Source organism: Adiantum capillus-veneris, chromosome 23 (assembly GCF_014529385.1).
Source record: "Adiantum capillus-veneris isolate H3 chromosome 23, ASM1452938v2, whole genome shotgun sequence".
NCBI classification, from domain to species: Eukaryota; Viridiplantae; Streptophyta; class Polypodiopsida; order Polypodiales; family Pteridaceae; genus Adiantum; species Adiantum capillus-veneris.
The window spans coordinates 5,524,741-5,540,411 of record NC_140953.1 but is presented as its reverse complement, the minus strand read 5'-3'; the positions used below and the strand labels follow the sequence as shown (position 1 = coordinate 5,540,411).

Below are 15,671 nucleotides of genomic sequence, written 5' to 3'. Positions count from 1 at the left end.
TCTTGCATTAGCACTGCACCAATGCTACTACCGCAGGCGTCAGACTGGACCACAAATGACTTCCTAAGATCTGGCAACACAATGACTGGATCTGAAGTCATCATTTCCTTTAAGAGATTAAAAGCTGAAATCTCTTTCTGTGTCCATCTAAAGGTGACTGCCTTCTTTTGAAGAGCATGTAAAGGTGAAGCAATCTCAGCGAAATTTTGGATAAACCTTATGTAATAGGAGCATAGTCCCAAAAAGCTTCGGACATCATGCACCGTCTTCAAATCTGGCCATGACTTGATCGCTTCAACTTTTGCAGGATCCATTCTGACACCATCCTTTGAGACAATGTGTCCCAGAAAGTGGATCTCTTCGAGAAAAAACTCACTTTTCTTTGCATTGATGAGCAACCTATGACTGCGTAGCTCTTTGAACACAATGGCCAAGTGATGCCTATGCTCCTCTTCATTCTTTGAGTAGACTATCATGTCATCAAAGAATGTACCAACAAACTGCTGGTGTGGACGGAAAATTCTGTCCATCGTCCTATTGAACGTAGCAGGAGCATTTGTGAGACCAAGTAGAGCTTTCCAAAACTTCCGAGTGTAATCATCCAGATTCTTGCAAGTAACAGCATTAAGCTGGTGCCATTCTGTCATGACATCTGCTTCAAAGTCATCAGATAACCATGCTGCTGCAAAAATTTGCTTGAAGTAAATCCATGTGGACGGAGCTTGCCCTTGAAGCAATAAAGTTGTCCACCATTGTCCTGCATTCCCTGTCAAGAAAGTGGCTGCCTTGCGGAATTTTGAAGCCTCTGTAAAGTTTCCCCCTGCATAGGCCTTGTCAAACTGTTGGAGGAATGAGAGAGCCTTCTTCCTGTCATCAAACCCTGTAAAGGTTGTGAATGACACACCTTTGCCACCCTCTTTGTACGGAGTTGGCCTCTCCAGCGGCGTTAAATTGTCATATGGAAGTGACTGAAACATGGGAACACTATTAGGGTTCATCTGTGTTCCTTGACCGCTATTAACTTGATCTGGAAACGCTATATTTGGCTGCTGATTTGTAATTCCAGCTATACCAAAATTTGCTTGTGGCATCCCAAATTGGCCCTGAGTGCTCTGAAACCTTGGTAGCATGCCCGTGACACCATACATGGGGTTAGGCATGATCGTTTGAGCACCCCCGAACACTGTTCCTGGTGTGTAAAACTGATTTCCAGGTGCATGACCAGCCATATTTGGAATACCGATCCACCTCCAAAATAGCCAGGGTGTACTGAAGGTGGTGGGAACACTTGTTGCATAGCCTGTAGGTTGCTTCCCTGCCCATTAGAACCAGCTATAGGCTGCTGAAAGGTGGCGGGCTGAACTGGTACAGCCTGAAAGACTGGTATCTCAGCCACCTGTTCTTGCACCTTAGGCACAGGTTGTGGAGATTACATGTTCTCTGTCAAGTGTACAGGTGTTTCCATTGACTGTGCGGTATGAATCACCTGTGCTCGAGCCTTAACAGGCTTTTGAATATGATCCAGTGGCCCAACTTGCTGAGACGGAACAGGAGGTTGCAGAAAGGCTAAAAACCTCGGATTCTGCATTACTTGTGTGAACATAGCCACAACAGTAGCCAACTGGGTCTTGAATATATCGTCATCTGTCTGTGGTGGTCTTGAGGACTCACCCACTTCATGTGTCTGTTGACCCTGTGAAGAGGAAACCTCTTCAGTCACATCATCTGGTCTGTCAGCCAGAATTGCAATTTCCTGTGTCTGGTCTACGATCCCCTGTGTCTTCAAGCCCAAAACTGACTAAGGCTCACTTCTATGGGAAAAAGTGATTTAATCCCGTCGATGGAACCATGAAACCGGCTTGTTCAATCCAAAAAGGGCGGTAGACTTTACTTTAAACCTTGATTTAGCTTTCACCCATTATTAGTCGTCTATTTTACCTGAACTTTCAAGACACAACAAAGGGGAGAGGGATACAGGCTGCTAGATTGCACCTGTATGAGTAGACGGACACCAGATTGGCCCCTAACTTAGGCGCCCCTTTCGGTATTTCTTTATTGTTCAAAAGAGGGAATAAACGCTATGGTTCCCTACAAGCTGCCCCGCACAAACTCGGCTGAATTTCCACTGTTCCAGCCCGATTTCGGCAGCATAACTGTACTAGAACCCTGCACGGTCAGTATTCCCACGCATTAAATGACTTTCCCGACGCATACGGGCATTTTGCAAAACCTGGCAAGAATCTGCAGCACTCTGAATTCTCTGTTTTCAGCCCTGAAAATGTGCCAGATCACCTGTACAGCGGTCCCCTTGCGTCCCCGAACCTCCTGGGGGTATTAGGGTCCGTTTAGGGCCAAAACCCTAAACCTGCAAAAATACACAGCAGGCTGTAATTCACTGTTTCGGGCTCCGTTTTGCGTGCCGGTCGCATCCGTAGCAAGTCCTCGAGCTCCCGCACCTGTAGGGCTACTTGCCCTTTGAATCGGACGAGATTTCGAGCGTGAAACCTCTCCGAATCACCTATACCTGCGGGGGGATTAGCCGCTAGCTAATCCAGTACCTGTGCAAGAGGCTCTTGCCTCGGCAATCGCGCATGAACCCACATAACTGTACATTGGTCAAATGAAGAGCCCACTAGAGGGGCATAACATACTGCCAAAGGGGAGAGAGAGGGCAGTGCGTAGCGTGCAGGGCATCACTCCTGGCACCGCACTGTACATAGGAGGGAAAGCAAGCACTCCATAGCTCTCAACCTGTGACAGAGACTTGCAAAATGAGCCTCCCAGCTATAAATCACGTTTTTGCCTTCTCTATAAGTAGTAAACTGGCCTCAGAGTGCCAAGTGTCACTCATTTGTGCATTTTCCCACTTTAGACCGTCGGGTCTAAAAATATCTCACCTGCAGCCTCTGTTGACTTGGCCACAGAGTAACAAAATGATCTCCATGTCAAACTGCACGTAATGACGCGAAGACATTTTCAGGTCCCAAAATAGCAGTTCCCTAAATTTTAGGAGATGCTGCCATTGTATCTTTCTAGGTCATCCGACCCTCTTTGTACACTGCGGTCACATCCAGAACTGAAATGTAGCCTCTATAGCAAAGGATTCCACTTTGGCTAGTCAATGACCCCACTTGGCTAACCATAGTCCTTGTCCAACCTTAGTGCTCTCTTGCCCTCAGGCCTGGACTCCCTCTGGACAGTTCCACACTAGCTATGCAATGCAGGGCAGTTAGATTTCCCGAGGGGTGTTTCCAAAAAGTGAAAGTAAATAGATAATAAGAAAGAAATCAACAAAAAGGATAGATAGTAGTCACACGCTGGTGACACCGTGCATGCCCAGTCACTTAGCATAGATGCATATCCTCCGGTTGCACACAGCATGATCATTGGAATTTCCATCAGAATCCATTAGCATCAGTTAGGGGAATTTTCCAGTGCATTCAGCCTATTTTCGTATTTATTGGTTATTTTCACTTATTATTTTTAAGTGACTTTCCAACAAAAGTAGGTAGGGCAATTTTGCTAAGTTAATATATAAGCAAACCCAAGTTAGCACTTTCTGGCAGAAGAGGCAGCAGGAGCTTCCCGCTCAACAAGCCCCCCCCCCCCCCCCCCCCCCCCCCCCCCCCCCCCCCGCAGTAGACCCCGCCATCCCCATCCCTCCCTTGGCGTTTTTTCCTACAGGCATTCAGCCAGTGTTTTCATCGCCAAGACACCCCACTTTCAGCCAGCGTTTTTGATGCAAAAACGTCAGCAGGACCTTCAGCTTCTCCAGCGTTTTCAGCCCCATCTACTAACGCTAGGGAATCTGCAGATTTCAGCAGTGACAAAACGCAGTTTTCAGCCTAGACTCCTTAGCAGATTCCCCCAAAGTTGGTTGCAGATGATCCCCCATTTTCAGCCATAAAAACGCAGCCAAAACAGTCATTTTCAGCCACCGAAACAGTCCCCGAAATCAGCGAATAGAAGAACTCAGATTTCAGCCATCAAGTCGTCGTTGTCATCACTGTCGTCGTCATCGGCATAGTCCCATTGCATCAGTCCATTGCATACGCATTGTACACCTTGTGCAATCAAAGAATAGACCACTCTCGCCGACGAGAGTGGGGCCTTCGGAGGAGGGTTTTACAAACCTCTCGGTGTCGTATCTCTTCTCTCTCCTTCTCTCAGTCTCATTCATTTGCACGCACAATATCCACTCACTTTGTTCGTGACCACAGCAATCTACAAGACGGAAAGCCCTCTTTCCCTAAGAACTAAAAGGAACCTTGAGCAATAAGGATCACTAATCTTGAGAAAATACAACATTCATGCCGCTGCACCTAACAGTTTTGCGCTACAACAGTAAGCTGGACAAGACATTCCAAAAGAAGTTTCAAATTAAGTGGGAAGGCCCTTTCAAGGTAGTGGAGTGTTTTCCTAATGGTACATATCAGCTGCCAAACCTGGATGGGATTTTACATAAGTCAAGGGTAAATGGATTGCGTCTTAAATTATATCATGCCAGGTTAATGATGGTGGAGCAAGATGAGCTGTCTGTGGAGCATGTAATGTTTGTGAGGGATGAGGAGACTTGTGACGCGGCGAGTCTCATATCTCTTTCTGCTGTTGCTGCTGATCATGAATGATCTAGCAGGCTAGGGGATGGGCAAATTATGTTAGGAGTTTTTTGGAGCAAGGGATTGCGCATATGTATATACACATGCATGGTGCATCAAATAAAGAATTGCCCATTTTCCAGAGCCTGGTGGCTACGTGGGGCCTATATGTGTACAGGTAGGACTCACCAGTACCAGTGTGTTTTTCCTATAATAATGAGGAGTTGGTAGCGCGTAAAATTTATCGAGGAAGCTATCCGCAAGGGGCCGACATGAGGTAAACAGGCGTGTCAAATGACATCTAGTGGTATCAGGAGGTCGAATGGGGTCAATATTTGCACGTGGATAAGTACAGACACAACGTGGATGTTTTCTTGTGATAATTATGTAAAAAGGTCATCATGAGAATTGTATTTGGGGTCCACTTCACGTGATTGCGGGATGCATTATTGGAAAAAGTTGAGTGCCAGATGTACGGATGGATGCAGCAGGGTGACAACTATGCACTGCGAGGCCACTTTTTGGCCTGTTCGGGGTCCATTTGAGGTCAACTAAAAGGCCAAAGGTGCCCAAGTAATAAAGCTAAGTGTGGGAAATGAAATACTTGAGAGAGGACCAGAAAAAACGTGGAGAGAAGAGGAGGAACAGAGCGTGTTTTGGCCATAAACTGCTCATCCGAGGTCGGATTTGAGCACTTTGACATTGTAGACTGGGGTTTTGGGTCGTTTCGGATGCGATGGCGCTGTCCATTTTGCCAAATTTCTCATCGTTTTTCTGTTGTTTTTGTGAGGATTCTAGGTGCTAATCCTTAATTAAGTACTTAAACTCATGATTAAGACTTAAGAAACTTGAACTGTACTCGAGACAAGACTTAGTAGACTCTGTGTTTGATTGTTTGAATGTGTGATACAAGGGCTCCTTATATAGGAGACGAAGAGACATAAATGAAAAGACACGTCTCTTGGTGAAGAGACACGACTTTAGACGTAAAGACACATCCTTTCGGCGAAGAGCTGCAACCATTGGGCGAAGAGTCGCACCCGTAGAGCGAAGGGGTGTGACCATTCGTCGAAGGAGTGTGGCTTTTAGCGAAGAGGCACGTCTCTTGGGCGAAGGGGTGTGACCATCCAAGCGCAGGGGTCATCCTTGGCATGGCACTTCGCGTATCTGCAACTAGAAGTAGATGTATTGCTGTTAACATAGTCACAATCGTGACATTCCTTTCCATTTAAAATGAGAGCCCTTGTCAAAGAAATGACTTCTGATGTTGATAGAACTCTTGAAAAGCATTGAATCTTTGAAAATTTTCAGTCTTTGAGTTATCTGAAGTCTTTGTCTTGAACCTTTGCTTCTTGCGAAACCTTTTTGCTTTGACTGCTAAATCCCATGTCATTGCATTATTGAAAGACTTTTTAGAGAAATCTTGCATAATCAGGTTGACTGCAACAAGAGGTTGATCTTCAAAATCCTTCGTGCGATGTAAGCCTTCTGGTTTAAAATCTTCCAATAACTGTGAAATATTTGGGGAAGAGGAAATCTTCTCAAGGTACTCTTCAGATGGGGTAACTTCAACTTTATGAATCACTGGAGAGGATTTTGGCTTGAGACTGTAATCATCTTCCAATAATGAATTCCAAAATTCTTCAGAATCATCTTCTAGAACTGTAACTTCATGACTTGTAATTGGCATATCATCATCCAGTAAAGAATCAAAGAAAGCATAGTCGTCTTCAGACTCGGAATCTGTAACTATATCTTTATCTTTGTCATCATCAATTGATTCGGGAGAAGTTAATGAATTCAAAAATTCATCAATAATAATATCTGCATCTGCATCTGCATCGGAAATCATATTCTCTTCATAATCCACTGTATCATGTTGTTTGACTAGTACACGTGAGGCTTGAATCACTCTTTCCGCATGAGAAAGCCTGTGTAAAGTCAATTCACGTCCATCTTTGAACAAGTTGATAGTATGTCCTCGAAAGCTAATTGCTGGATCATATTGGAATAACCAATGCTGACCAAGAATCATGTCGTAATAAGATAAAAGCATGACTTCAAAATCCAGTTGATCTGCATAAGTTTGAATCTCGAACTGCAACTGTCGAACTGTCTGATCACAAGTCAAAATTGATCCATCTGCTAATTCCACATCATATAAGTGAGATGTCTTCTGAGTTGGTAAGCCAAGCTGTTGAACTATCTGAGTGCTAACGAAATTATTTGAGCATCCGCTGTCCACCAAAATATTGATGGAGCGATCATTGAGTAGTCCAAGAAGGCTCAAAACTTGCTTTGAGAGAGGCTTCAAAACTGAAGAATTGCACTGAGCATGCTTCATAAGAATACTCGTATCTTTTGAGACACGAATCGTATTGACCACAGATTTTTCTTTATCCTTAGCAGAATCTGGTTGTTCAGAATTCGATGATGTTTCTGCGTTGGAATTTCTTTTCAAATTAGACGGATTTGGTCTCTTTGGACATTGATACCATCTATGGTCACCATTGACTGTACATAATCCTTCCTTCTTTGAAGTTGAAGATGCATTTGACGAAGAGCCTTGCTGAGTAATGGAATGCTGATCTTGAGAAAAATCACTTCCTTTACCACGATCAAGTGGAGGAACATGTGAAGAAGATCTGCTTTCAGATTATCGATCTTGAGAAAAGAACCTTGAAGTTGAATAGGGTTGTGTTGCTGCTGTCTGAAGTGAGATTGATGTTGCTGACTTTGGTTATAGTTGTCTCTGCGATCGCGCTGTGAAAAGCGAGCGCTGTTTGAAGATCTGTTACGAGGGAGAAAATTCCGTGCAGGGCGCCGATTATCGCCAAGACGCTCCACATAGGAAATTGCAGCATCCAAGGTGGTAGGGTTGTATTTGTGCACATCGTCCTTCAGGTTGGGTTCGAATCCGTCGATAAAGCTGTGAAGTTTATCAGAGGGACTAAGGATCTCTATCTCCAGAGTTAGCCTTTGGAACTCTGTGATGTACGTGGCCAAGGAACCTGTCTGGCTCAGGCGGCGAAGAGAGGACCGTGCATGAAAATCCGCATTGGCAGGTTCGAACGCCTTGCGAATAGCACGCCGGAATTTATCCCAAGAAGGTGTGTGTTTACCATCAGCAACCCGTCGTTGCCACCAAAGAAATGTTGTGTCCTTGAGCAAAGAACTAGCAAGTGAAACTGTTTTACTCTCGACCAAGTTTGTGTTCGATAAGTAAATCTCCATTTTGAACAGCCATTGGTCGAACACGCGCTTGTCGCGGCGACCAGTGTACGGTTCCGGCAGTTTAACATCAAGCTTCTTCTTCTGTGCAGTATTAAAATTTTTATAAAGTAATTGAAGTTCGCGATTGTCTACCTCTTCAGTTGGATCTGGTTCGTTCGGTTCATCCGCTGAAGCTTCGGAAGGTGTTGAAGATGCTGCATTTGTAGTTCGAGAAACAGCAGGTCGACTTCGAGAAGTGTTTTCCGTGTGCATCTCATCCAAGCGAGTGTGAAGTGATGCGAGGCTTATGGAAAGTGTGGCCATCTGCTCCTTGATAAGAGTAAGGGCATCGTCAGATAGACCACCTCCATCCTGAGAATTTGGCATGGTTACGCCTTAAATGAACTCGAACAAGTGCAGGTTCAGGTTCGGGAACAGGTTATGGGATTGGTGATCCGTGAGCGAAAAATCTATCTGGAATAAGTTCGCACTTTGGAGTCCAGGAATTTCGCAAGGCTCAAGAGTTCAGGAGAATAGACCGGCGATGGAATCTCCGCGGGAAAGTCCGGAATTGGAATTGGTTCGGGAATAGGCGCAGGTACAGGTTCTGGCAGAATAGGATTTTCAGGCAGAATATCTTCAAGCAGTTCGTCTACATAAGTCCGGTACGGAAATGACACGTCATATGTCTCATCGGCCATGTGTGTGAGGCTTGCACGTGTTCGAGAATTGTGCGCAACACAAGCTGTGGAGAATAATTGAATGTAGAGATTGTGCTGGCGATCATTTTTATTTTTGTTTTTTTTTTAAAACCTGGCCTTTGGGTAAATAATGCCAAGTTACGCTAATGTTGTAATTTTTTTTTTAATAAGTCACCTCTTTTGAGCGGTCACCCCAAATTTGGGGCGGGTTGGTCACTTATAATAATTTATAAGGCTTATATAGTCAGCCAACCAGCGTTAAAACAGCAACATAGAATTCTGCCCAGTGTAGAAAAGAAATCCCAGCCAGCGTGAAGAAAATAAGTCCAGCCAGCGCGTAGAAAATTAAGTGCCGCTTGGGAAATATGCTGCTGCTTGGAGAATTTGCGATGCGAAGGGATTCCAGCGAAAAGACTCTTCAGTGCCAAGTGCTTCAGCAATTCAGCCCAGCGTTTCAGAATTTCAGCAGCCAGCACTGGGAAAGAGGGGTGACTCTTGGTGAAGGGGTGCGAGCAATGAGAAGGTGTGGTTGCCGACAGGGTCAGTGCCTTTCCGCGTGAAGGGGTGTGAAACTCTCGGAATGAAGGGGCACTTCCGCTCCAACCTCCTCATTAAGGGTCATTTCACCGGTACGCCCGCACACACACATTTGTACTGCTAGCCGTTATGTATAGAATTGGAACAAAATAAGTTTAAGTTACCTCATGCTCGTATGCACATGCGTACCACCTTTCTTCTGCTTCCATGCAATTCCGGGAAAAGGGGGGGAGAGGGTAGCGGCGAGGGTGAGGGGCTCACAACCTTTGGGTCCGGGGAAAAAATTTGCTCTGATACCACTGTGAGGATTCTAGGTGCTAATCCTTAATTAAGTACTTAAACTCATGATTAAGACTTAAGAAACTTAAACTGTACTTGAGACAAGACTTAGTAGACTCTGTGTTTGATTGTTTGAATGTGTGATACAAGGGCTCCTTATATAGGAGACGAAGAGACATAAATGAAAAGACACGTCTCTTGGTGAAGAGACACGACTTTAGATGTAAAGACACATCCTTTCGGCGAAGAGCTGCAACCATTGGGCGAAGAGTCGCACCTGTAGAGCAAAGGGGTGTGACCATTCGTCGAAGGAGTGTGGCTTTTGGCGAAGAGGCACGTCTCTTGGGCGAAGGGGTGTGACCATCCAAGCGCAGGGGTCCTCCTTGGCATGGCACTTCGCGTATCTGCAACTAGGAGTAGATGTATTGCTGTTAACATAGTCACAATCGTATCTGCAACTAGGAGTAGATGTATTGCTGTTAACATAGTCACAATCGTGACAGTTTTGGCTGTGTAAGTTTCTCCTACGAACGAAGCTTCTGCTCCAATTTGTGATTGTATCTGGCATATTTTACCCATATTGTGTGAGCTATTTGCCCCATTGGTGTTGGCCCAAGTTCAATTGTATCTAAACATCAGAAATTCTCCTCTTTTGAGCTGAGTTTTTTTTTTTTGTGTGTGTGTCTCTCTCTCTCTCTCTGTGTGGAGTGGACAAATGGATAATCTCTCTTCTGTCACTCCATCGGTGTGTTTCGTGTCTCGGCCAGGTGGGTTGTGTAAGCCGAGTGGTGCCCCATAGTGTGTGTGTGTATCATCCCAAGAGTGTGTGTCGGGTCATTATAGAGGCGTTATGTGTGTTTCCATCCCGCTCACAACGTAGTCGGAGATCTCGTCAATGTAGCATTCAAAGAGGGCCAGGGAGAGGGGGACATCCTTGCTTAACACCAATGGTGGTAGACTCTGACAGGCCGCGTGGACAACGAACTCTCCTAGTCACTCTCTCATAGAGAGCATAGATGGCCCATATCATCTTTGATTGTACATCCAGACTCTGAAGTCGGTGAAAAAGCTTCTCTTGTGGGACTGTGTCAAATGCTTTGCAATAAAGCTTTTTCCTTTGCCCCATTAATGGGGCAATGCAGAACGAAGATGTGTTTGATGGTGGAGAAGGTCCGCCCGAACCTTGACTGGCCAGGCCCTCAGTCTGCTGCAAATGCAAAATGCTGGGCTGGTTCTGCATTTGGAGAAAACACTGGCTGTTCTTGGCTAAAAACGCTAGGTCATCCGCCCCGGGGGGGGGGGGGGGGGGGGGGGGGGGGGGGGGGGGGTCTTGCTTAGAACGTGCATTGTGGATGTCAGGTCCCTGCTGCCTCTTCTGCCAGAAAATGCTAGCGCTAGGGTTTCTTATATACTTGCTTGTCAAATTGCCCTACCCAGTTTCCCAACAAAAGTCACTTAAAAATAATAAGTGAAAATTGGCTAAAATAGGGAAAATAGAGAGAGGTGGCTGGGGACATGGAGTGTATGAGAAGGAGAGGGGGTCGGCGGTGGCAAAAAGGCCACCAGCCCGGCCCCATGGCCATCATAGAGCTCGAGGGAGACATGGCCCGGGGGGGGGGGGGGAGTGAGAAGAATCCTCCTTGTTTCATCTCTCTCCCTATTATTCATGGACATGACACATAGCAGAGAGTATTTCTCCTTATTTTAGCTTCAGAAAAAGTTTTGCAAGTTTGCATACAAACAGCAACTATGTGGCGATTTTCAGCCGTGGTCCACCAGCCGGCAACTATCCCAATGTGGCTTGATGACCCAATTGGATTATATTTCACCATTAAGAGGGTCCAAAAGAGCAAAGTGTAAGATTCCACTTGTACATATGTAAGTTTTCTCTTACTGAAGAACGTCTACCAGGTCAATAATGGTACAGTGAGCCTCTTATGCAATGAAACCCTAATCGGGCAATAAGCTCTTCCTACCTAAACCCTAAAAGTGTACAGGATAATCTTTTCTTTTTTCTGACATCGTCTATTTCAAGCTTGCTACTTCGTGATGTTTCGTGAATTCTTGCATTAAGTATATTTATCATGGTGTCCGCGGGTCTAATAGTTGTTGCATTGTTGGCATGTCCCAGCATCCGGTGCTAGTACTGTCTGGTGTTAGTACGGTACGGAATGGACCAAGCCAAAGCTAGTACGACATGTACAATGAAAAAGAGTACCAAGGACTTATTTAAGTCAAAACTTAAGAATTCACAAAATTCAAACTGAAGTGTCATGAACGTCGAGACTTTGCTTCAAATTGAAGCATAAAAGAGTCAAGAAATTGGCTAGAAGCATGTGTAATACAGGAAAGAGCTTCAGAGGTTCACTAAGTAATTCCATTGAATGTTATTGTAGGGGATAGCACTAATCGTATTCACAGTTCCGTACGGCAGACGTGGACAATCTTGGTTGCAGTGGTACAGGTATTGTATGGGAAACAAGAGCGGTTGCAAAGGTTCATTGGATCCAATTGGGGTTTTGCTGTGCTGAAAAAGAAGTGGATTTGCGATACCCCAAATTTGAGAAAACTTCTTATGAATTGGCAGAATAGGTTGTTTTTAACTTCTTCTGTGATTATTTTGTAGAATGATAGACGGTGCCCTCCATATAGCCTAATGGATATGTTCCGGTTTATATATCCATGAACAGTTTTAGGGCGCTTGTGCTACTGTAAGGATTAGTTTGTGTGAAAATTGAGTGAAGAGCCAGTCAGCTTTTGTGTGATTGGGTTTAATCCTATTAACTATTTAGCACATTGGTTATACGGCACAATGAAAGTGATCATTAGATGAGGACTTTGGCATTGTGTTTCCTCTTGCTTGATATTCTTCCGCGTAGCGCAATCATAAAAGTGAACTGAATGCTAGGATGGTTATGCCTTTTTGTGGAATGTCTCTCTTAAGTGAATAATTTGATGCAACCGTTCCTTGCAGTCTTTACTTTGCGGTATGGTCTATGGAGCTACTATTGTATCTAAAAAAAAATAATGAGAGGTCTTTAAATTCTTAAAATTGAGGTTCAATGCAATGGCAGGGAACAAGCTGAAGGCGTTGAAGTCTGGAATTTTTGCGAGAAAGAATCAATATGCTCTGCTCTCACCTTTTTGAGTAACCAGGACATAGCAGAGCAAGCATTTTCTCCAAGGAATAATTATGCCTCCTTCGAAGCTTCCAAGGCCAGATGGAATCGTGATGGTGTTGATGCGAAGTCGAAATATGTGTCTCTGGCTCTTCGTGCTGCGGTAAATTGCTCAGACTTGAGGCGGCGGACTCCTTTACATGTCGCAGCTAATGACGTTGAAGCAGAAATGGTCCGAGGCTTACTCACTTTAGGCGCTTCGTTACAACTCAAAGATTCCACAGGAGCAACAGCATTGTTTGATGCTGCGTGGAATGGCCATTTCGACATTTGCGAGTTGCTTTTGATAAGTGGAGCTGATGTGTTTTCCAGGAATAGGGCTGGAGAAAATTCTTTGTATGTTGCGGCTCTCAAGGGCCACACCTCAGTTGTGAGACTTTTTGTTTCCCATTGTGAAGCAAATAATTTCAACTGGCAAACTTCGGAAGTATACGGTATTGACCTCATCTCCTTCTTTAGTCTGAGGGAAAAAACTTAGAAGAAAATTAGTAATCCATTTACACAGTTCAGAAAAGCGCGGGATTGTCGGTTCTGCAGCATCTGTAGTCTCTTATGCATACTGTTCTGTGCACACATGCATCCAAACACAACTGTCACTCCTGCAGCATCTGCAGTATTTCCTGCATAATGTTCTCGTGAGACAGTTCCCCAGACCTCAATCTCTACTTTTTAATCTCAGAAATTGGATGTACAGCCTTGTATGGTCCTCTTTCATAATTTCTAGACCTCACTTTTAATATAACTGTGACTATTCTACTCCCACATTTTGTACAAGAATATTAGAAAATAGTGCGTTATACAAGGTTATTTTTCCTATATGCTACAACTTTGTGGAGTGTGGAGTAGAAAGATGTACAAGAAGCCACAGGCATCCTAGAACTAAAAACATTGAAGAAACTCTCTCGTCTATCTTGGAGGGTGCTGGGAGAGATGATAAAAAACATGAGGCCGATACTGCCAGTTAACGAGTTTACGTACTAATCAAAGTGGATCCATCTTCCTAGGTCATGTGAAAGGCCTCTTGATTTTGTTGCATCCTATTCAAGCCACCCTACAGTTTGTCAAAAACTCTCAAGAGTCAGCTCGTCAGCTGATGATATTGCTGAGGACTGCAAGCAAACTTAAGGGTGGAAATGTTTCGTTCCTTGACATCAGGATTGACAGCACCTCTGATAGTTGCGAATAGCTGGCGACCACTGGAGAGTCGGTTAGAAGGGAAATGGGGCGAAGCAAGAGTAATTGCCTTTACACAGTCTGTATGTTATTAAGACACAAATATAGGGCCTTAGATCCAATCTTATTATCTGATAAATGTGGTTTCTATAATGAAATCTGTTGTTGCATTGGGAGCCTTGGCTCACTTTGTTATGGGTAATGATTCAATTATGGATGACTTGACTTGCTACACTTTTGGGAGGGATTGACTGAATTTGTTATGGGTGTTTTGATGTGAAGGAGATGGCTGGACACCATTGATGGCAGCTGCAGTTGCTGATCGCCAAGACGTTGCGAAGGTGCTGTTGGAAGCAGCAGGCTTGCATACGTTTTATGGATGCTCAAATAAGGAATGCAGTCTGTGCACCAAGAACACCAGGGTTCCGGGGGTGGAGGCTAGCATGGAAGAACAAAGAACTTTCGAGAGTAAGGATGAGAATGCACATGCAGGGATGAAGTGCAATCAGATTCTAGATGCGCAAAACCGATATGGGCAGACGGCTTTGCACATTGCTGCCAGGAGGGGATCTGAGTGGTTTGTTTCCTACCTTTTGCATGCAGGTGCGTCTTTGAATGTAAAAGATGAGTACAAAAGGAGGGCAGTTGATTTAGCTGAAAAGCAGAAGCACACTGTAGTTACCAACCTCTTGAAGCAATGGGAATTGCAATGCAAAAAGCTGAAGGTAGACAATGGTTTGGCAGAACCATATGAGAGGGGGCATTCAGAAATCAAACATTTGTCGACCCGTTCTCAGGTTAATGACGAATCTCAGCCAGTCAAAGGATTCAGCAGGAGTGGGCCGAAGATGCCCTCTTTCAAGCAAGTTTGGAGGGCGAAAGGAATGAAGAATCCAGTGTAGCTTGGCAATAAGTTGCAGGGAGCCTATTGTGAAGAATTGTATAAAAAAGACAAACTGAAGGAAGGTCACATTGATCTCAAGGGAGGTCTATTGTTTGGGCATGTAAACAGTTGTATAAAAAAGACAAACTGAAGGAAGGTCACAGAACTTTTGTGTTGATATGTGCGTGCGTGTGCTTGTTGGGAGCATATATTGGTACTCATTTCCACACCCACTAACGAGCACTAATGATGATAGTGGGGATGACATGGTATTCAATCAATTTTACACATGGGGTTGATAGTTATATTCTCTTCTGTGCATGGCCACCATTAGTCTATAACTGGCACTTCTCTTCATAGGTGACTTCCTGGATTCTTCAAGGTATATGCTGAAATTAAATTGATTCCAAATTGTGAAAGCTCTGCTAGAGTTGTGAGCAATTGATATTGGGAAACTCTTTTGATCCTTAGTGGTGTGTATGCGATATTATCTATCTTGTTTGGTTTATGGATTATTTCTATTGAGGCATAGGGGTGCAAGCGAGGAGTCTCATCAATTGTGCACTTTAGCCTTAAGCAAGTTCAGAAAGTAATGAGTATCAAATTCTACTTGAGTGTCGAGTTTTTGATCACATTATAGCTTGCTTTTCCCACATTTTTAGTCATGTGCTATCCCTGCTCACAGTCCTCTCCAAACTAAGGTGTTGACTCTTAATTGTGACACTCATTCCCACAATTCTTGAGCATCTACACACATATTAGCTCCATGCACACATGGTAAATTTTTGTGTTTGTGCGGAGTACTAGATCCGAGCGAAGTCCTTAAACACTTACGTCGCACTCTTGCCAACAGAGGGATTATTGCCCGTATGAGAGGTTGACGAGGCCATTCCACCAGATTGGCATGCCTTGATCGAGGGGCAGACTACTTTACCTTACCATCAAGGAAGGTGGGCATACTTCGAGTCTTCGACCCTTTTTTGGAGACCCGATTGTCGCTTAGCAGGGGACTCTTAGTCTTTGACATCGTCGAGACTAGCGATCATGGATGTCACATCAGATTGGACTTTCACGATGAGGTTTCACCTGATCAGAGGCTGACTGTCCA

At 44.5% G+C, this 15,671-nt stretch overlaps 1 protein-coding gene across 1 annotated transcript in view; it reads left to right on the top strand.

The window, feature by feature from the left end:
- Window positions 1-14,868, top strand: part of LOC147427365 (uncharacterized) — an 84,832-nt gene extending 69,964 nt beyond the window's left edge. Inside the window, exons 4-5 of the mRNA XM_086497350.1 lie at window positions 12,403-12,941; window positions 13,963-14,868. Coding sequence (XP_086353476.1) covers window positions 12,403-12,941; window positions 13,963-14,582 — 1,159 coding nt within the window. The 3' untranslated portion in view covers window positions 14,583-14,868. The remainder of the gene's footprint in view (window positions 1-12,402; window positions 12,942-13,962) is intronic.
- Window positions 14,869-15,671: the final 803 nt, after the last annotated feature.